This window comes from Enoplosus armatus, chromosome 11, assembly GCF_043641665.1.
Source record: "Enoplosus armatus isolate fEnoArm2 chromosome 11, fEnoArm2.hap1, whole genome shotgun sequence".
Lineage (NCBI taxonomy): Eukaryota > Metazoa > Chordata > Actinopteri > Centrarchiformes > Enoplosidae > Enoplosus > Enoplosus armatus.
This window is the reverse complement of record NC_092190.1, coordinates 8946259-8968240: the sequence shown is the minus strand read 5'-3', so window position 1 is coordinate 8968240 and position 21982 is coordinate 8946259. Positions and strand designations below refer to the sequence as shown.

The 21982-nt window shown below is 41.5% G+C and overlaps 1 protein-coding gene across 1 annotated transcript in view; it reads right to left on the bottom strand.

Annotated features, from left to right (window-relative positions):
- Window positions 1-1567: 1567 nt before the first annotated feature.
- Window positions 1568-21982, bottom strand: part of il1rapl1a (interleukin 1 receptor accessory protein-like 1a) — a 247238-nt gene continuing 226823 nt past the window's right edge. The window contains 6 exon segments of the mRNA XM_070914546.1: window positions 1568-2289; window positions 2915-2959; window positions 4917-5087; window positions 6782-6928; window positions 9615-9760; window positions 14159-14291. Of these exon segments, the coding sequence (XP_070770647.1) occupies window positions 1568-2289; window positions 2915-2959; window positions 4917-5087; window positions 6782-6928; window positions 9615-9760; window positions 14159-14291 (1364 nt within the window).

The following is a 21982-nucleotide window of genomic DNA, read 5'->3' as shown; positions in this document are numbered from 1 at the left end:
AAAGTTGGACACAAAAGGAAAACATCAAAAGGAAATCAATGTTTTTAATGTGCAGTGAGAAAGTAAGGGCAACTGATAATGATTGTGTTTCTATAAAGATAGACATTTCTTTCCAAGTGAAAATCGTGTTTATATATTTATATAAATATCTATATTATATATAGAATACATATCTATTTGCTATGCATACTCAAAAATCACACCTTCAAATATATTTAAAAAGTCTTTCAAAACACAAATGTATTCTTTTCTTTCCTTAAACATGAACTATCCATATGAACCAAAGTAATTATCAGGATGGGAATAATATTATGTTTTAAAAACCAAAACATTGAAAATGCTTTACTTTTGAATCCAGAAGAGTAGAGGACATATTTTTTCATGTGGGATTCAAAAGCCACCTTAATCTCTTGACAAACCAGGAACCACATTGCAAGTGTACAAAACCAGCATAACACTTATACACAAATCCCCTTTCTATGGTAGATGAAATGCAAATAAGTATGACTTCTCAAGCAAACTCTTTTCTGTTATAAAAATATAATTCTTTTTAAAATAATCTACAGATTTCTTTTTAAGGTGAGGCATTTCACTATCACTCTAAAACAGCAAGGCTGTTTGTTTCAATAGAAAATATGAAGCTTTAGAGAGAGATCTGCCAGTCTATCGGTCTATCTGATTGGAGAGGACTAGCATGGCCCCCCAACCGCTACCCCATCTCGGTCCCACAGGACGGTATATTTTTGCCAGTTCCTCCTTCTTTTTGCATATTCTATGATTTTTTAAAAGAGAGTTTCCTTTTAAACTAGATACACCTTTTACAGGTAAACAAAGAGAAGTTTCAGCTCCTTGAAGCTCCTGAAATGTCCAGGCAATTCCGAAAGTGTTAAAAAAATGTTCTCTTAAACTACACAAAGATCTAAAAACAAACAAAAAAACACAACAGCGCAGGTACATGACATACTGGCTTTCCAAACAAGCGCATCGAAATAAAAATAAAAAACAAACTAAAAGGAGAAAACAATAAAAAATATACAACTCTGTATAACAAGTTAAAGCAAAGTCCTACGGTAGAGAAGGCAACAAACATGATTGAGTAAATCAAACAAAACAACAAAACAGGAAAACACTGATGCTACAAATAAATTGAAATATATGTACAAGACCCTGTTTTCCTTTTGCTTGTATGTATGGACATTTGTATGTGTGGGTGTATGCAGGTGTGTGCACAATTGCCATATAGTGTGGGTTCACTGTGGAGTTCTTGCGAGTTCGTATCTCGCCAGTTGGTGAAACAGTGTCTTCATTATATCTCCTGTAGTTCCACATAGAAAACATCCTCTGTAACAGAGGCGCTGTCCACTTGAAAAAACAAGGGAAACTGTCCAATAACCTGCTGTATCTCCATCGCTTGCTGCCAGTTAACAACAGTTGGAACCAAATGGATCCAAAACACTTTTCGCCGTAATCACGACCATAAACTGTGTTCCTAAGAGCTACCAGACGGAGCCAAGCCATGTCTGACCCTGACTGATCTTTCCACAGCTGATGCTGAGTCTGTTCATCATTACCAGATGACGCTGGAGATGCTGGTTTCTCTTGGCAGCAGAGGGAGCATGGCGTTGTTAGCATGTGCCTCCTCCAAGCTGTGCTCTCGGCTCTTCCCAGGAGGCCTCTGTCCGTTCAGCAGTGTTAGTGGGATGTTGCAGTAGGTGTGCTGGTTCCCCAGAGAGGAGAGAGGTGGCAGGGTCCCTCCAGGGGGTATGTCATACTCGTAGCTGCGGTAGTAGTGTTTCTGCCTCATGGTGGTGTGGTAGGTGTTGTGGAACGAGGAGCGCAACTCGGGGTGGGCGGTGGCCATGGCGGTGGAGGTGGCTGCTGCCATGGAGATGGCAGAGACGGTCTGCAGCTCTCCGAAGGGGCCCTGCTCGCTGACGTCCAGCGCCGGCTCGTGGGTGAGCATGGGCTCTGTGCGCCTGAACGGCATCTCATACTGCAGCTGCTTCCAGAACTTGGAGCTGAGCTTGTTGCTCTTGGGGCCGCGCCACTTGATGACGGTAAGGGTTTTAATGGTATGCTTGAGGGCCTCCACCTCCTGGTAGTTCATGATGCCGCGCAACTCGGCACACTCGATCAGGATGACTTTGATTTCACCAGTCACCAGCATGTTGCGCAGCCGCGTCTCCAGCTCGAAGATGCTCCAGCCTCGCCGCACCACATAATTGGGTGTCATAACTATAATGAGGCGTTTGCTCTGGTCCACACAGCGCGCCACATCCTCTATGTAGGCTGTGGGAAACAAGAGGTAAAGAAAGAAGAAAACAAACATGCATAAGACATGAGAGTGGCAAAAATCGATGAATAATGTACATTCAGTATGTTTTGAGCTAAAGACATGATTTAATGGGGACAGGACCACAACACTTAACAATGATGGATGAACATACAGCATCAGACACAGAACACAAGACAATGACAGGTGGCTATTTGGCTTTCCACTTCCAGTATCTGGTATAATAACACTCATTTTAGTCTGTAGCTCATAGTATGTAGAGAAAGACATAGGGACTGTATACATGTGTGTAGATACATATCTAAAAGCATGGCGTTTGTTCAGTTAAATATGTGTCTTTTGCTCTGGTGCAGTGTAAACTATTGTTTTATGTATTGTAATCAATACTCTGGAGGGGAGACCCACAGACAAAGCTAAGCACTGCACTAAATGGCTCTAGATGGGGGGGCAATGATTGATAAAGCTGCACAGTCTATAGGAATAGGCTGAGTCGCTGTCTATTGAACTGGGCCTGATGTGTCAGATCACACAACAGCGCCACTCTAAGCATCTCTTTGAAACTTCCTAGGAGCAGGTAAATGACAGCAGCTGATACAAGAGGAAAAGACTGAGGGCCAGTACCTCCAAAGAGTCGTGTGTCATCCTGGTAATGCTCATTGGTGAGACCTAAACATAAACATTTTAACATTCAGGTCACAGGCAGAACACAGTACAGACACAGAAACATGCTGAACACAGTCGTAAAAGTGGCCGCATCTTCTCTCACTCATCCTTGTATTTCACATATGTTTAATCACATACCATGTTTCCCTGATTGGACATTCATCTACAATGATTTTGCTTGGCACTGACGCTGGCGGCAATTTTCTTTTGATTAAAGGAAAGAGGCGGCTCAGTCAGCAGGGCTCAGAGCCTTCACACATTTCTCACTGATGTTTAATTCTGTCTGGACCAACTAGGACGTGTTTGCGTTTTATCTGTTCCACATGAAGCCTACAGTACAAACACACAGCATCACTACTAACTAGAGCACACTGTGTACCACTGGCACAGACGGACTACTAAGCAGAGTTAGCACGCATGAGAATATGTTCAGACAGAATTTTCATGGATTTATTAATGCATGGATGAAAACCAGGGAGGATGATAAATTTGTTCAATATATCAGCTCCTGGTACACACTGTACACTGTATTCCCATATCTGTAGTACATAATATGAGAACAGCCAGTGTGAAATACTATGATCTTCTTCTTTTATCCAGAGAGATTTGAGAGAATACAAGAAAAAAGGTTCTCCTTGACTGTATTGGACTGAATATTGCCTTTTCCTTCTTCCCTTATTTGGAAATTTGGGATAACCATCCTCTCATCACTTGTGGGTGTGAATGTACTCTGCTTGAATCTGCCCAAACAGCACAAAACATTGAAACACAAGACATAGACAGTGAAAAAGAAAACTGAAGACAAACTACACACAACAAACAAATAATGAAGGTTTGGGAGCAGGGCCACGCCTCAACCACACCTCTAATCACCTGTCAAGCTTATCATACCTGGTTAACCCATCCTGTCCTGTTGGTCTCAGCTTTCTTGACAACAGACTGTGCTTCGTACTTAATTGCAGGTTTGTAGAAATCCCAAACAGCCACAATATTCAACTATCTCCACAGCTGGAAAGCCTTTTGAATGCCTTGCAAGAAGCCATCCTTAACAGCCTCGCCCCATGCACTCGCTCAGCCTATCTAACAGGCTGGAATTGTTTCCAGGTAAATCATAGCACATACCAGCGGCCCTCACCCTCTCTGGATGTCATATGTATGCATTGTCCTTCTACCTCCCATTCCCGACCATCACAGCCTTTCCATCAATTCTCTTCATTCAGGCTACTCACCCCTCATGCTCGACCTAACTCTAGAATCCATATTCTTGCTGGTCTGTTTTTGGCTTCCTGCGATGCTCTAAATTCATACTTCTGACTCTCTCATTCTCCAGAGAAGTAAAACCGACCAGTTGGGAGCTTCAATCCCCATCTACATGATCCATCTAGACTCCTATCTCAGCCCATAACAACCGCTGACCAAATATGTCAGTTCAAGGTATGCCACCAAGGCCTCACCTCACAAGGCATCTCTACAGAACACCATTCAAGCCATTCTTTCCGCATTGGTGCAGCTTCCAAAGCAGGCAGACTGAGCATCTCAGATCAAACCATTCAAGTCCTCGGTCGCTGGCCATGTCAAGCATATCGCTCCCACATTCGCAAAAATCTTAACGATCTCCGTCAAGCTCATTCTCATCTCCGCTCAAGTTAAATCTATTGGATCCCCACACTCCTCCCCGGCCTTCAATATATCCACCCCAGACTGGCCTAAATGGCCTTCCTCCTCCACAATCATCCCCTTCCTCACATCCATTCATTCCTCCTCAACATTCAGCACTTCCTTATTTCATTAAACCTTTAAACTCACATTGTTGTGGCGTGGTCCTTGCTAGTGAATGACAAAGTGTAACAAATATGCCAAACACTGCAGCAACTACAGTATATGAGCAACTGTAAATTCCCTCATGTTACAGGAACATATGTGTGCAAGCATGTATAACACAGACAGTCACAGTGCTTACTTCCTGTTGGAATGAGGTCTCGATCTGGGATGAAGAGTTTGTAGCCGTAATGTTTCTCCAGGACATCAGGGAGGATCTCCAGGGCAAAGCGTTCTTCCTCCCTGGTCTCCTGACTCCACTGGTCAGGGTCCACTTTGGTGTAGGACAGGTAGGCATCATAGTCTTTGTTTTCTGAAAAATAGAGAGAAACAACAGGGAGTGGCTCATGAAAGAGGTGCACTAAATGCATTGACTTTCAGCTCAAAAGGCACAATTACAGCATTTAACAATTGCTTTGACTCAACTTTCACAGCAGTTTCAATGATAAAACAATTAACACAAACGCTATACTCCTACATATTTGTAGCACAACAAAATTAACATGTATGTCTATATCAAATTAGATAATGCATAAAGCATTTAGTTCATCAAAGCATCACAACATTGTAATACAGTGTATTTTGTATGTATTTTATTACTGAATTCTAATCATTGTTGCCTTTTAAAATTAGAATTATTAAAGAATTATCAAAATAGTAATCATGAATCTGATAACATAATCATTATCAGATAATGCTGTCAAAATAGAGTATGTAATGGTCATTTCCTTTAGCATCCTTAATGGGAAAAAGTGGCCTAGTTCAAAAAACAGGCACACACCAAAAATACAGAGTATTTGGACATATACCTTTGGCCATATAGTGTATGAGAAATAAATTGGGCTAGATACAAAAATACCCAAATCAAGACTCAAGCAATACCCTCTTCCACACCTCGAAATGATTTCCCAGAAGACAGTGGGAAGAACTGAAAAGGCAGAAAATAGACGATGGGAAAAAAGCAGCACTGGTGACATGTTCAGTGAGTCCTAGTCATTATGCACAGTAGAAACTGGAGTGCGGGCCAGCCAAAAAGGGAAGAGGGGCTTTTTCACAAACTCTTTGAGGAGCACACGCAGCTTTGAAACTCACTGGAAAGGCCAGGGATGTGCTCGATAGGATCCAAACATCAAACAACGCTTTCAAATTAGCAACCAACCTTGCAAATTAACCACCTAGCAAACTTGGAAAATCAAAAACAGCTTGTATCTGCGGTCCCTGACGGTATGACTTAATCATGTGGAAGTTTGAGTCAACAAAACAGTGTGTAATAGATAATTCATGCTACTGTAGAAACAATCAAATTATTAAAAAATGAGTTCAGTCTTTCCGGAATTTTTAAAAAGATTTTGCAGAGTCAAAATACAAAGCAAAAAGGGAAGATACTGGGACACAAACAGACGAATCCTTAACTGAAGCAAGTTAACTATGTTCTATAGAGAAAACAGAAAGTTGCCCTCCAATTTCAGGCTGTTTACGCCCCTATTTGTCACTTGGGGAAGGAGCTCTGGGCTGGCCCAGTCCCCATGTCCTGCTATCTGGCCTCCGACAGTAGAGGGTGGGCATCATTCCATGACATATTGAGACTGATCTCTTTTTAAATGGGCAACAAATTGAAAATCTGTCTCCTCTTTTCCCTATGCAGCCATTGCAGCAATGTACGCATACAATCACGTGCACCTCTACACCAACATTTGAGAGAGTGTGAGAGAGGAAATGGGCTGCTGTCACTGAGATAGAACCGGAGAAGATATTTGTATCTACCAGGGAGTCTATTATGGATAGAGGCTCTGAGAGAACACATACACACATATTCACACAAAAACCTTATGCACATTGGTAAACAAACAGAACACATTCACATCCATGAAAACAAACCCACATAGGCACATACACAGTCATCTATGTTCGCTTGACATTGGATTTTTGATAAAAAAGGGACAAGTTGGAGGTTAAAGGGCTTCAGGCAGAAACAGAAAGAAGATTTCTTTGTGATGCTGTCTTTACCTCCATCCACATCCTCGCTGCCAAAGTGCCTCCTATAGAAAAGCATCAGCTCTATCTTGTAGCACTTGTAGAGGGAGATGAGAAAGATGAGTAGCAGCAGGATCGCTCCCAGCCCACCTGCCAGCTCCACGGTGTACATGAGCTCTGCTGAGGATGACACACACAGACCAGAACAATCATGGATTGAACTACATTTACAGTTACATCTTATGACTTATTTCTGCACCAGGTTGGACTCTCAGGTTGTCTTTTTTCTTCATAGTTTCCCTGTGAAACTCAAAGGAGGAGGCGCTTATAGGACACATTTACATTTGCTAGAAGGCTTGACAATCACCAGTATTTTCAGAGCTCAGCTCAGTGTGAAGCAGCATCAATCTGCAGGGGGGAGAAACATGAGGCTCATAATGACTTTGGGAAAAAAATGGGCAGAGAGACACATGAAAAAATTGAGAGCATGAGAAATTGGGTTCATTTCTTTGGAGCAGTGCAGCAACGACACAGCTCTGCACTTTGGCTGTCGTCCATTGTGGGACTTGTGACAATCCTGGACATGGATGGAGGCATTTTCAAAACAGGAGACATCTCACTTACTCCCCTCTCCATCATACCTCTTCTTCTCCCTCTCTTCAGAGCTCTCTGGCTTCTCCTCCCCCCACTCTTCTCTCTCCCTCTGTCTCTCCATTCATTTCTCTTCTCTATTATCTCTCCTCCATCTCCCCAGAGACATAGCCTGGGGAAGGATGAGTTATGTTGTGTATGAAAGCAGCATTTACCTGGTTGGCTCAGCTTGAACAGGTTCACCTTATATCTCTGTCACTGTGGGCTGGAATACTGCATGGCTGCCATGACAACCACAATGCAGCCTCTGTATTATCACAGATTATGTACACTGCAAAGGTACATACCAGTGATAAAAGCATCAGTATGAAGTCACATGAACATGAGATATTCTCACTAGTTTTCAATGTTTTATTTTAGTCATTTCCTTTCCCACAAGCGGCGTGATTGTTACTTACTACAAGATGATATCACTTATTTTAAGACAGTTGCTAAAACATGTGAGGCTGCATGGGAAAGAAGTGAAGTTATCTGTCCTCTTATCTTTCTTAACCAGGCGCAATGACTTCCTGGATTCTTAGCTGGTTGCCTGGCAGCTGTGACTCCAGGAAGTTACTGATTCTTTTTTATAGTAGGCTAAAATAACCAGCTGCTGGCGGTAACTTCATTTTCACCATACAGACATGAGAGCGATATCGATCTTTGACAAAGTAAACAAGGATTTTTCCCTCAACTAGTGCTATAACTTGTAAAGACAAATTGTCTGTCAGTCAGCACATTATCCTTGATGTTTTTTCCTGAACAACAACTAATAATCTATCTCAGAAAGACAGCACTGTTGTTTTGGCCCTGTAATATGTAATTTAATGCTTTTAACTAATTAACAGCAATCATCCTCACTCTCTGAGTTGTTTATGTTTCACTGGCCACCACTTCCTTCTGCCTTCTCTCTTTCCATTTCTTTCTTTCTTCTGAGATGGAAGGAAAGGCAGCCCGCAGAGACATTCACAGACCTGCTGCAAGGAGTGGTGCATTCTGGGAGGGGAAACATGAAATAAACATCAGAATAATGTGGGAGACATAGAGAGAGAGAGAGAGCGTTTCACTTTAAGTCTTTCTCAGCATCCCTCTCCTCGGAAATGCTGCTTTGACAGAGAGAGTTAAATGAAGCCGTCTAGAATCTACAAAGACCCCTGAAATGGACGTGGGCTGTCTACAAAAGGCAAAGACAGAGATTAAAGCGGGGAGACAGACAGATAAAGCCTTAAAATGTAATTGTATGCTGAACTTATTGGCCTATTGGGAAAAGCTGAGGACCAATTTGCTGTTTAAACAGCCATCAAATTACCTCTCTTTGCAGGGTGACAACCAGTGCATGAAAAGAGCTTCAGACAAGTCATGCTAAAAGAGCCAAAATAGCTGCACAGCTGCTGGAGCACATGTAGAAAGAAATGACAGGACCAAATGGAGTTCAAGCACATATTGTTAACACAAGTATGTACGGAAAAAGAAGAAAACAAACAAAAAAAACAAGGACCAGAAAGGAAAAACAAAAGGATGCTGTTTAAAAGGGTGCTGTAAGGTCTTTGAGGCTATGAAGGGAGGTATATGAGGTCTTCTTTATCCTGTTAAAATAATATTCCAACATCTGAAGTGATCTTAAAGAAACAAATGTGTTTATACTGTGTACAGCTTTAATCTTACAATAACAGATTTTTGGCCACTTGGGGGCAGCAAAAACAAGCTGTAAACACAACATTACAGTGCTATGACCTTATAACGCTGATATGGCAAACTTGATAGCAATAGCCTATTTATAGGTGATAACCTCTGTGGTTTTGTTACTACAATTGACCCCTTTCACATAACACACAGTAATTTGATCCATTATTACTATAAGAAAATTGATTAGAGCAGCTTTAACCCCTTTAACCTCAATAAAGCAGCGACTGCTGTGCAGCCAAACTGTATTTTGAATTTTAGTGGAGTTCCCAAAGATACCAAATATGTCAGGCTGAAGTTTAAGTTAAAACCATGCACTTCTAGAATATTTCCATTTGATGAAATGGTGCAGCCAGGCTTTGAATATCTCATTCATCATTAATGAAGACTTGGAACAAGCTGATACAGAATATATATGGGAGCGTCAGACAGTGAGGAATAAGATGATTTTTCCAACCTTAAAGCCACTTCTGGGGAAATAAAATGCAGGAACTGGATGTTCAGGGGTTAACACACCTTAAGGTTGCAGTGGGAAACGTCAAAGAGCCCTTACCCTGCCTGAGGAGCTGGATGGTAGCTTGGCGACGGCCGTTACCATTTTCCACATAACAGGAATAATTTCCCAGGTCCTCCTCCTCCAAGGAGTCAATAGTCAAGGAAATGGCCACTTCCTGCTCACCAAGATGCTCCTTGACAAGCCTGTAAGACACACAAAAAAGAAAGTTACTGAGAAATGCTTCAGTTTTGAAAACAGTATGTGGGCAGTACATTTCCCTGTTCAAGCAAGTTCCTCTGATCTGTGCTAATGTACAAGAACATGTAATCAGTGCATTCACAAGTGAATGTGATGAGCTTCAAGGCTCATAATGTAGTGTAGTGTCGTAATAACAGACCATATTGTGTTACAATTCACAAGGGTGAAGCCACAAAATGCCCATGAGCAGAAGTGTTTCTGTACCTCCATGAAGCCCCCTTTTGTGTTACTGTAAGTACTTCATGGCATGTTAATTTCTTTCTCTGCACTCAAAACATATGAGAAATGAAAATCAATAAGGGCTGTTCCTTGGTGTGTGCGGGGGGGATCAAATAATGGCGATCAGAAGAAAATCTTTTTATAGCGGCTGCCATGGTAACGGAGAAAAGGAGAGAAAGTAATATTCCACAAAGTAAATGAGTGTCCCCCGCTGGGCTGGTTGAGTCTGATGGAGGAGAGAATGGGGAGATAATGCTCCCTCATACCTCAGACACACTACTTAACCCACTTTTACAGCACCTTCAGCACAAATGACACTTTGGAGGAAACAAAAGTGCAAATGAGAAAGAGATCTCTCTCTCTGTTTGTATGTGTGTGTGTGTGTGTGTGTGTGTGTGTGTGCAAGCGTGTGTGCATGTGCCTGTATCATCTACCGTATGTGTTAATAACGGCTATGTGTTGAGAGGGAGGAGTGGGAGGAGGAAAGAGGAGAGTGTGTGTGAGTGTGTGTTTGAGTGTGGAGGGGGATAATGACTCTCAAGCATCTCTCTTCTCTCTCGCCTTCAAGCCGATAAACCGCACATAAGGACAGCTTGTTGGGGAGATTTGGCATCAGTAATTGAAAGTGTATCATGGGCTTTTGCGTAGAGAGGCTGAGGCAGTGCTGATGATATTTGTAGTTTCAGCTGAGTTTGTTGTGCAGTGGGGTGGGGGGTGGGGCGCTGGGAGAAGGAGGCACGGGAATAATTCATGTCTCTCCGGGGAGTGTTGCGTACTTTGAAGCCTCCAGTTTCACATTATCACACTATATGAGCCAACACAGCTTGCTGCTGTACAACCTGACGAATAATGACCACTGCGGTTCAACCGGAGCCTCAAATGGAGATGATGAGTACGTAAAGTTAGAATAGGTGGATAACAAGGTCCAGGTGAAGCACAGATACAGGTGAATGGCAGCTCATAACACACACACAAGCAGCTGGACTGAAGAGTGAATTTGAACTACTTTGTATCTACTGTGTGATTTTCGTACATTGGACTAAGATGGACTAAGTGTCAGATTTGTAGAATTCTTTGTGTATAAATCTTTGTAAAACTCTACTTTTCTTTTGGGTGATTGAGTTTATAGATATAGAATTAGCCGAATGAGTAAATCTCTCACACTATGGCTGCTGCAGGCACCTTTTCTTTTCAATATTCTCTCCCTTCCTCATTAGCAAAACCTCTGTGTTTGCTCATTTAGTGATCAATTTCCAACTTATTCATTCCTTTTATACATTCAACTGAACGTACACCTGCAAAACACCAACTGAATCGGGTCAATAACATATTGATCACCTTCTTTATTATGCTGAGCCAGATTTGTTTTGCTAATTTATTAATCTCTGCATGCTATGCTAATGTCCAGGCATCCGTGCTATGATAACAACAATAGCCCTGTCCCGGTGGCGCAAATGAGAATTTATGGGCTGGGGTTACCATAGAAATGAACTCCTCCAAATCAATAAGCTCAGAGTTGGGTAAATAAATGCCTGGAGAAACTCTGAGCTCAGGTATGAGTTCTCGTGTCTAAGCTCAAGTTTGGCTGCCGATGCATTAGTAATAAAGCTAAAAGTGTGTGTGTCTCTGAAGAAGAGAGGTAACCCTTAGAAACATGCCTACTGTATCATCTGACAGGGAGACAGCTTGGCTGTAAGCACAGATTTGTTCATGTTTAGTTTCTCCGATGCTTTTTCTGTATTGCTCCCCATCTTTGCCCGTTTCCATATCTCAGGCTGACTTTATAGGAAATGAAGCCAAGGCACTGACTGGATGTGAAAAAATGTATGGTAGCAGCATCACCAACAGAGAGTGGATGATCAAATACATTATTGATCTGCTGCATGAAATATCGGTATGAATTATTGACAACATAACCCCTCAGCCAGTGAGTGGGGGAATCCTGGTGTCAGGGAGTAATGGAAGAAGAGCGAGACAGAGAGAAAGACAGACAGGAGAGCAGTTAAAATGAGATTTGTTTCTGTTGCATGTTCGTATCAGTGCACAAGAAAACTCACTATCACGAATGTGTCTTCTTTACTTTCCTTCTCTGTGACTTCTACCATATTTCTTACTCTTCTTCCCTGTCTGCCCCCTCTCTCTTTCTCTACCTCTCCCTCTCTTCTCCTCCTACCCCTCCTCTTCGGCTCCCCGTGGCCCATCTGCATGCTGCTATAGGTGGGTGCAGCGAGGGAGATAGCGACAGTGGCGGCGGTGTGAAAAATGGTGGTTGTTAACCATCTGACAGGGCTGTCTCCCCGGAGCTGCAGCCTCTCCAAACAGCCCTAATGGGAAACATGCACATGGACCAGGGAATGGACTTGTTTAAATGTGTTACATCACTAGGAGGGAGAGACATGGAAATGGGGCTTGTTTTAAATGTCTTAGAGCCCTGAAAGCAAGGCTTGTTGGGCACATTTTTACAAGGTTACAGTGAAAGGAGATGGAAAGAGAGGGCAAGCTACAGAGACTACTTTTAACATTCAGCACATTCATCCTTGGTGCAAAATGCTAGAAAACACATGCATGTGGACAGAAAGCAGGACATGGACTGGGCTTTTGTAAAACTATATAAATCAGCAAATGTGCATCCTGCTCCGCAGCTGATGAACAGAAATTTAAAGAAGAGTGATGAAAGAAATGCTTGCCATGGGAAGAAATGGTTAGACAGAGAAAAAAATAGTTTGGTAACAAATGGAGACAGAGACCTACTTTCTAATACTGTCCAAAATACAATAAAATTGACATGAATTCTTCCCAGATTTCTCATCAAAACAAAAAAATTAAAAATAACTCAAACGCTGCAGTACTTGGAGACAATCATAACAATAACTGCATGTCATACGGTAAGGGAGGTTTTCATTTTTGACAGGTTTTTAAAGCAAATATTCCTGTGTTTTAGTAACAAGTATTAACCATTTAATAAACTCTACATATACATATTTGATCTTTTTTTACATTTGTTTAGTAGCTTGCCAATTAGGTGTCACCGAAACTGAAAATTGAGAGAGAGCTACTCGACCATCAGCTGTGACAGATTAGTGAAGACAGTTTATGAAAGCCAAGAACTTAAAGGACAGTACTGCACCTGACATAACAACTGCATCAGCTACCAGTTTCAGCTCATTTGAAAATATTTTGCAGAGACTTGAAACTTGCTTGCGTTAGATAATCCATCATGACGCACATATCACCACCTGTAATGCAGCTGCACACAAGGACTGGTGGGAAAGCTCTCTTTGTTGTATCACTCGAGAACACGCCGACATCCCTGACTTGAGTCTGCTGCAGAACAACAAACTTTTTAATGCAAGAAAGTAACAAAACAGCACAGTTTTCTTTTCTCATTGTACAGGGGTTAGGTTTGCTGCTTTTTTTTGTCTTGTGGAAATTTCGACAGGTTTGGTAAACGCATGGGACAAATAATCAATTTGAAACTGTGGCACAAAATGCACTGAAACCAATATTGTTGTATGTTGTGATGAGCTACATTGAAGCAACAATGTTCATACATAATATGCAATATACAATATACATGTAGCTGTATGTGTGTGTGTGTGTGAGTGTTAAAAATAGCTTGTACTCATTGTTTTGTGTCTGAATTATTATTAGTATTACTCCCGTAACTCATTTTCCCATTTCAGGGGTGTGTGTTCCTCTTCACTCACACAGATATTATCTGACCATGTATGAGATTAATACAATTCTATCGTCCCTGTGCACAATGGAGCATATTATGAGTCATCCTGTTTCCACCCGCTTACAAGTGCATTTCCACAGGACAATAACGTAATTTAAACAAAGCAAAATGAATGAATAATGATTTAAAACAAGCGTCAAGTCTCTGCATGATGTTCATACCTGAGCAAAAATAAATGGAAACCAGCAGCTGCTTGGAAGGCAGCAAATAAATATCTGGAAAATGGTTGGTTTAGTAAACGCAATTCGGAGTTAATGGGCTAAAACATGCAAAACAATTGGTATCATCCTCTAATATTTTCCAGTGAATTTAAGTATGTCTGCTATTAATTCCTCATTACTACCATGTCCAGGGAAAGGATTAAAACTCCAGCAATGTTTCTTACTTGATGTCGCTTTCCTGGACTCTCTCTTCGTCCAAGTCCTCTATGAACTTCTCTCCCTTCATCCAGTAGATGAGTGGGCTGACGTCACCGCTGTAGCCGAAAAACGCCCGGCAAGTCAGGTTCAAAGCACTCCCTGCAAAGACAGGAGATGACATGCTGTCATGATTGTCCTGCTGGCTTGTTAAAGGTGTGTGTTTCATGTGCGGGCGGCCCAAAACATATTGTGTCATATCGTATCTGCGCCTTCAAAGTCAGAAACATCAACAGAAACACTCTTTTGTTGGTGACGTGTGCATTCACAGTTCTTTGCAATTTGGGTGTCACACACACGTATGCTAGTGCGCACTCTTTATCACACACATACACGCACGCAGTTAATCCTTGCACAAAATTTGTGTCAAAAGTGGTTACATGAGCTGGACACACTGGACAAAACTTGGGGGGGGTGCAACTGTGATTAAAACAATATTTCTGTTAACAGAGTGAAGGGGAAATGATGACAATTGATTTGCTCATGTCAACAACACGCACATACAGTACACTGGTCTGAAGGCAAGTAAACAGGGATGAACACACGAGGGCACTCACGAGCTTCCTAAAACCCCCCCTTGAGACAGTGTGTCCATGAGAGAAAAGAAGGATAAAGGAAGTGAGAGGAGGCTGACAATAAGTTTACTTTGAGCTGCTGTTGGGTATGAAGGGAAGGTCAGGAGTCAACAACTGCAGTTTGCTGAGAGTTGTTATGTGGAAGAAGAAGTAAGGAGGCGCCAGTGAGGAGCCAATAGGGTCCTTCTTTTTTTTGTTGTTGTTGTGAATAGGTGGAGTACCTCTTTGGTTCAACAGAGAGGGCAAGTATTTAGAAGGAAGAAAAAGGTGATACTTCATGCACCAATTAAAAGAAAAGTTTCCCTTTAAATCCATTTCAATAATGCTAGTGGTATTATTGTGCGACTTGAGAAGGAAAAAAGTGAAAAATGTAAACCTAATGTTACATGTAGCACTGGTGTTAGCTGATTAGAGCTGGAATTAAGAGGCCCCTTTTTACCACTCATGCAAGATGCATTCAGTGTCAGTGAACTATGCATGTATTAAGCTGGTGAACATAAAGATAGAGCATTGTTGGCGGCTACTGTGCACGTGTTTATTTTGCATTCCTCAGAAGTGGCATTCTCAAAAGGCCTGGGGTGCAGCAATCACATGCTGCTGCCTCTCAGTGAACCGCACAGCAACATGTAAACAACACACAGACGAGGGGAGGCTCATCATGCAGCCCGTACTGTAAACTGTATGGTGGAGGACGCTCCTCTTGGGAGAGCCAATGCTGTGTCTGGCTCCGAGGCATGTGATTTGGGAAGCACTGGGAGAAAGGCATGAAGAGGACGGGGGGTGAAGGAGACACTTTTCCCTGTTTCACAGCAGGATTTATGAGCAGGAGTGAAAGGTAAACTGTATTGGTATGGGGCATGTATTCATTAATCCTGTTTAGCATTTGACAGCACCATGGACAGCTCCCCACAGTCAAGAGCAGGGAACAGACGGCAAACTATAGTACTTAACCACAGCCTCAAAAAGCACCATGTTTGAGTCAAATGCTCTCTGATAGTCTGCTGGTTTGCATTACATTTTACTGAGGTTTCCATTGATTGTTTTTTTTTTGATGATCTTTGAACCCATTGCACTCTACTGGCACCTTTTTCTCAGATGCCCAAGCTGTGACCAGTGGCACACACGTCTTCAGAGCAAAACTGGCAAGGTTATTTTTGAAGGACTGTTTGTGTTTGAACTAAGGGCATGTATCGTCTGTGCTCATCCTGCCCACAACCCAGATGCAGCTTCAAAAGATTTCAGTAGGTCACTCTCTGCACAAGGAAAGTTTTAAGGCGTGTAGGGAAGGAAGATGGGAGGACACCCAGGAATGAACTGATAGTACTGTCTGTGAGGAGCAGAGGCTGACATTTCCAAAGTTCAACAGCCACTCTCAGCTTGGTATTTGTGCACAGCCGGGCTCTACAAAGGCTACACGCTGTACCTACAAAATAGGAACCTCCTGTGTGTGATTACACACAAACCCACACAGGTCCTGGTACAGTGTTACTTTACTGTATAGTCACACTTAATCATCTGTGTAGCAAACGTAACCATACTGTGCAAATTACAGATTGTACAACTGTGTATATCTGGGTGTGAGACAGATGCAGCATTTTCCTTTTCCTTTATTTATAAATCCCTCGTGCTGTTAGTTTACCCCACAGATCAAATGCAAACGAGGAATGTCATGCTGCCGGCAGCCGCAGCCTGGAGAGGAAGTCTCCACTGAGCTCCCTGGGAATCACAGGAAATTGTTGGAGGCCTCATGCTGTCTCATTTTAATCCAAGTGCAGCACTCCTCCAAACTCCCTCAAACGCTCTCACAGCCACCTTTGTTTTCTTCTTCCACACTACCAGTGTGCAGAATTACACCTGCAGCGTCACCATCACATTCATGGGTGCAGTATGATCGCTGGACATTATGTTGCAAGATGGTGGCCATTCATTCTTATAAAATAAGCTACCTCAGCATAGGGGACATACATCAAATAGAGATGATGTCACACATAAAAATAGCTTTTCTAGGCTCCAATGAAGATTTACAAGTATTATTTTCTATTTGGCAAAACAAAACTGGAGCTTTCTATCTTATCACACGATCTTCATCAGCAGATGGAGTTTGCCCAGTTATCAGGGATTTGCAGATTTTCAAATCTTCCATTTCTCTGAGCCCATTTGGCTTGAAAATAGAGATTGAAAGTTTACTCTTGAGAAGAATAAAAGAAGAATGAAGAGGAATGGAAGTCCTTAAAAAAGTCACATCACATCACGTCCTCTGCCTACGTTAAACATACCTTCATGACCCTCTGGAGCCTTTTCTTTATTTCCAGAACATTCCAGTGCACAAATGAAATAACACCTATTCTCTCCTTACGTTACACATATAGCATATGGCTACAGCTGCAGGGTCAAGAGCAATTGAACGGCTGTGTTCAAGGCTGTTGAAAAAGATGTACAAATATTAGCCAGGCATAGGGAGAAGACAGTTTTATAAAAGGCTGGCATGACTCTGTCATTAGCCTCTGAGCCAGCAAACTACTATGATGTCAAGCCGGTTGAAGTTTGAGCAGATGGTAGGAAGACTATTAACCAGGACTGGAACAATGAGGTGAATCATTTGCACACTATCAAGTTACAGAGGAGGAGGAGCAGCTTTTTAAATCCCTCTGTTCGCTCCTGCTGTCAAACCCCACAGCAGTGTCATATTATTATGGTCTATTATTATTCCCAGAGCCTTTTGTAACCCTTGGTAACTCACAAGCATGGTGTCTGTGTTAACCTTAAGTGATCTTGAGGGTGAATTATTGTTTAATATTGTTTTTAAATGGGTGAGGTGGTAACGTGCGCAGACAGACCTCAAACCAGGCAGCAGACAAGAATCCGTCCTAATGATGTGAGCATCTGTGTATGTGGGGGAGTTAAGGATCCAACCATGACCACATTGGGCGTCATAACAAAAGAAAAATGCACACATCTTAAAGATGGGTAACCAAAAACTTTCCATTCCATGACTACAGTAACTTTCAGGTAAAAGCATCACAGAGGGCGAGGAAAACCAAGGGACGTTAAATTATGACCTTGGGCCTCAGAGAAGCTTTTAAGAGAACGGCATGAAAAAACAAGTTCCAGCAAAAGCACTAGACTGGCATTAGTGTGAGCCCTTTTCACAGGCTAGCTTCACATTTTTAGGATAACCTGTATTGGAAGCTGCAGTCATAGTTACAGGTTACATATTCAAAAAATGTATTTCCCAGCTACTCTAAGATAATGTGGATATTGTGAGCTGCTTGGGCTTTTGCTTCTTATAAACAGTAGTTGTTTCATGTACACACCCACACAGCCACACACACACACACACACACACACACACACACACGATCTTGACAGCAGGATTCAAACCACTTAAATTCCCCAAAATGTGTGTCCAACAAAGCAGATCTGAGAAAAGCCTTTATCCACCTTTAAAAAAGTGACGGGCAGGTGGAAACACAGCTAACAAGTCATTTCGGCAGTCAGCACTATACTAGTTCCATTCAGTTGAGCACAACATAACATCAAAATGTCACGCTGTTTAGTAAATAACAAAGCTACAGTCACGGTTGTGTGTGCCACCAGTGCAAACGCTCACACGCGCTGCCTCCAAAAGTAATTTACCCAGCTAAGCAGTGTGTGTAACTGTTAATTATCTGGCTGCTTTGAGGCTGTTATACATTTCATTGGGAGTTTCACAATGTGATAACTGAGAAAATATATATTTTAGGGCAGAGGCTAACAATACAGTTTCTTTATCAATTAATTAATGAAGCTGTGTATTATTTCCTTGCTTAATCTTGATTGTTTGGTCTTAAAATTTATGAAAAAAGCACAGTGTGACTTAAAATAGTTTCTTCCCAAAACCAGTCCAAACCAAAAGATCTTCAGTCTACTATCACATAAGACAATCCTCACATTTTAAAAGGCTCAACAGGAGTTTTAATTGACATCATTTTAATTTTGTTGTCATATTATGATGATGTTGTGATATTATCACATAAGGTTTTTTCATGATAATCCTGAAGTAAAAATATATATTGTGACGGCCCTATTCACTATAGAAAACATAACACCAGTTCTACACCATGTTGACACAACATTTAACCTGTAATATTGGTTTACATTAACATTAGATAGGTACCTCCTTGCCTCTCTCTCTGTGGATTAACATGCTACCAATATTTTGGTAAAAACTCAAAAAGTGTCATTTTTTGAAGTTCACAAATAAATGTGCCATAACAAGACTTGGCAAGATTTGGTGTGAAAAATATCCCCCGCTGACTGAATGTGTGCCTTGTACAGCACAAGAGCATGATTAAGTGTTTTCATGAGTGTGTGTTTCTTTATATGTGTGCGTCTTTGTGTGTCGTTTCTGCCTTCACGCACGCGTGGGTGTAGAACAAATCCATGTAATCTGAGTGATTGACATCCTCCCCCTGGCTGAGAGTTGGTCACAGTGCCTGACGGAAATTAGATTTAAGATCCACCCTTTCTTTTATTTTTGCCCGGCATCTCTTAAGAGTCTTACAGACTTCCACACAGACTGATTACGAGTCCAACACAAGCTTAAGATGAATACTTGGTGCACAGTATAATTTGAAAAGATAACTCCTGAACCTAATTTTAACTGGATGTACCGCAGTTGTACGCCCTTTGTAATCTACTCTTTGTAACACTAGCCTCCACAACACCATAGTCTAGAAGCGTTCTTTCATTGGTCTGAAAAGATGAAACTAGAGTTTCATAAATTAAAGACAAATGGGTATGCACTACTCTGCTGGCTACATCTCAATATTTCAACAAATGATTATCTTGTAAGCATTTAGCAACATGAGTCACACAAGTGCCGTCAAAGCGACATGGGATCTGTACAGTTTGAATGCTAAAAAAATAATTAGTCATGAGACATTTTGGGAACGCTTATTTGCTTTCTTGCTGAGAGTTAGATGAGAAAATTGATACCACTCTCATGTCTGTACGGTAAATGTGAAGCTACAGCCAGCAGCTGGTTTAGCTTAACTTAGCATAAAGACAAGAAACAGGGGGAAACGGCTAGCCTGGCTCTGTCCAAAGTAAAACCACAACTTGACTTTTTTTCACTTTCGTTTTTGTACAAGTTAAACAAAATATAATGTGTTAATTTGTGAGCTTTACAGGTGCAGATTTTGTAACCAAGTTTTTGTATGCGAAGGCAAGCTAACCAGCTGCTGGCTGTAGCTTCATATTTTGCCTACAGACATGAGAGTGGTATCAGTCTAAATCTAAACAATTCCTTTGAAGAGCAGCTAATAAAAGACTTTTAGTAACTGCAAATCTCCAGACTTTCATCCAGAGAGGGCAGAGAAACACTACTTTTCAGACTGGAATTAAATTACTCTTTAAAGTGACAAGCTGTTCAGTTTTTACTAGCCAGCACAGTTGTAGATACTAATTATAGTACATTGCGTTCATTTGGCAGAAGCATATGTCTAAAGCGACTTACAATAACTGAATGGATGTGCTTACTGGATGCACTTACAATAAGTGTATTCATGCCAAATAAGGATATAAACAGAAAACCACAACATGCCTTTCCAAAGAATCACAAAAGAAGCCCTCTATTAGAAAATACATTCAGCAACAAAATCTAGTGGAACACAAGCAAACCCTGAATGAGTGAAACTGAGCGAGAGACCAAAGAATGTTGATCGGATTTAGAGAGATTTATGAAATGACGTGTGCGACGCAGGGTCATGAATGTGATTTGCATCAACCCTTGGTGCATGTTTAGCTGATTTCACAGTATTTGGGATCATTTGGCTTCACAGAGCTGGCACTCGAATTCAGACAGAGGAATACTTTCCAAGCCAGGGGAGAGGAAAACAAACCTTGCACAGAAAACACTCAGCAGATGCTGTCCAAATTCAGCACAGATGCACAGAGCACACAGTGAGATTGACAGATACGCAGACAGAAGGGCAGATGAATGAACAGAAAGGCAGAAAAAAAAAAGAAACAATAAAACCATGCGCATACAAACATGATTATAGGCGAACAGACACACACACATTCACATCAATGTCATCTCTGTCTTTTCTGTCTCATCTCTTTCTCCTAGAATCCTCTGAATAGACCTCCTGTCTTTCACATGCCACTGCTCGGAGCACAGTTTGTTTGTGTGTTTCTTTGTGTGTGACAGCCACCACCATGTTTTATTTGTAGAATAAGAAACAATCTGGAGTGCTTTTTGAATAAGTCATAGTCAGAGTGTGTTTGATGTTTCATAACACACTCTGATCTTCAGCACAACCCAATGTTCTCTTGGTGCTCTGCTTTCAAGGCAGGGTGAAGTCTGGCACAAGAAGCGATACCACATGTTGGTGTTTTCCTCGCCCTGGAGTGCACTTGTTTGATTTTTTTTGTCCTGTGAGGGTGGAAGGAGATGCACAGGGAGCTGGGACCAAGCAGGGTCAGGTGTTGGTGTTTTGTTTTATCTATATAAGTATCTATTCAGTTTTCATTAAAATGTCTCTCATTTTGGAAATGTTCATCACACATATCATAAGTGCTCCCTAATTCCATTTTTAGCTGATACTATATCAGCTACTATAACTTGAAAAGTATGGCACCAAAACACAGCATCATTACGTGCCATGATAAATAGCAGTTGCTGTAATAAAATCATGCACAACAAAACACCAGGCTGCTGCAAAATAACCACATCGTCCCAGTTAAGCTCAATTAATCTCTGCAAACCATCAAATGCGGGAGATGTTGAGAGTCTGGGGATACATGAGTGTCAAAAGTTTCCACAGCTGACAGCGAAAACATTCGAATTAGAAAACCAGTCTTCTATTAACATCACATCACATCCTCGAGACTGTTTGTTCCCACCAGTCTTCTCTCTGTGGACTCATCCAAAAACATGAGGTTAGGTTACCAAGGGAAACAGCTGCATGCATCATCTTCCCTTTTCCCATCTCGTCTTGCAAAAGCACTGTTTCATTTTAAAGAGCATTCTTAATTGCAATATGATGATCATACAGCAAAATAAAGATCCCGTCCAGACACATGGTGAGATTTGTAAAAGTAATTGGCTTTGAATTTTTGTCTAATACAAATTATCTACAGAAATACGTTCACTAAACCCCCAAAAAGTCTTATTTCAATAAAAGTCTTCTTGAAAACCCATCTTCTCGTCCTCTCTCATTAAAAAAAAAAAAG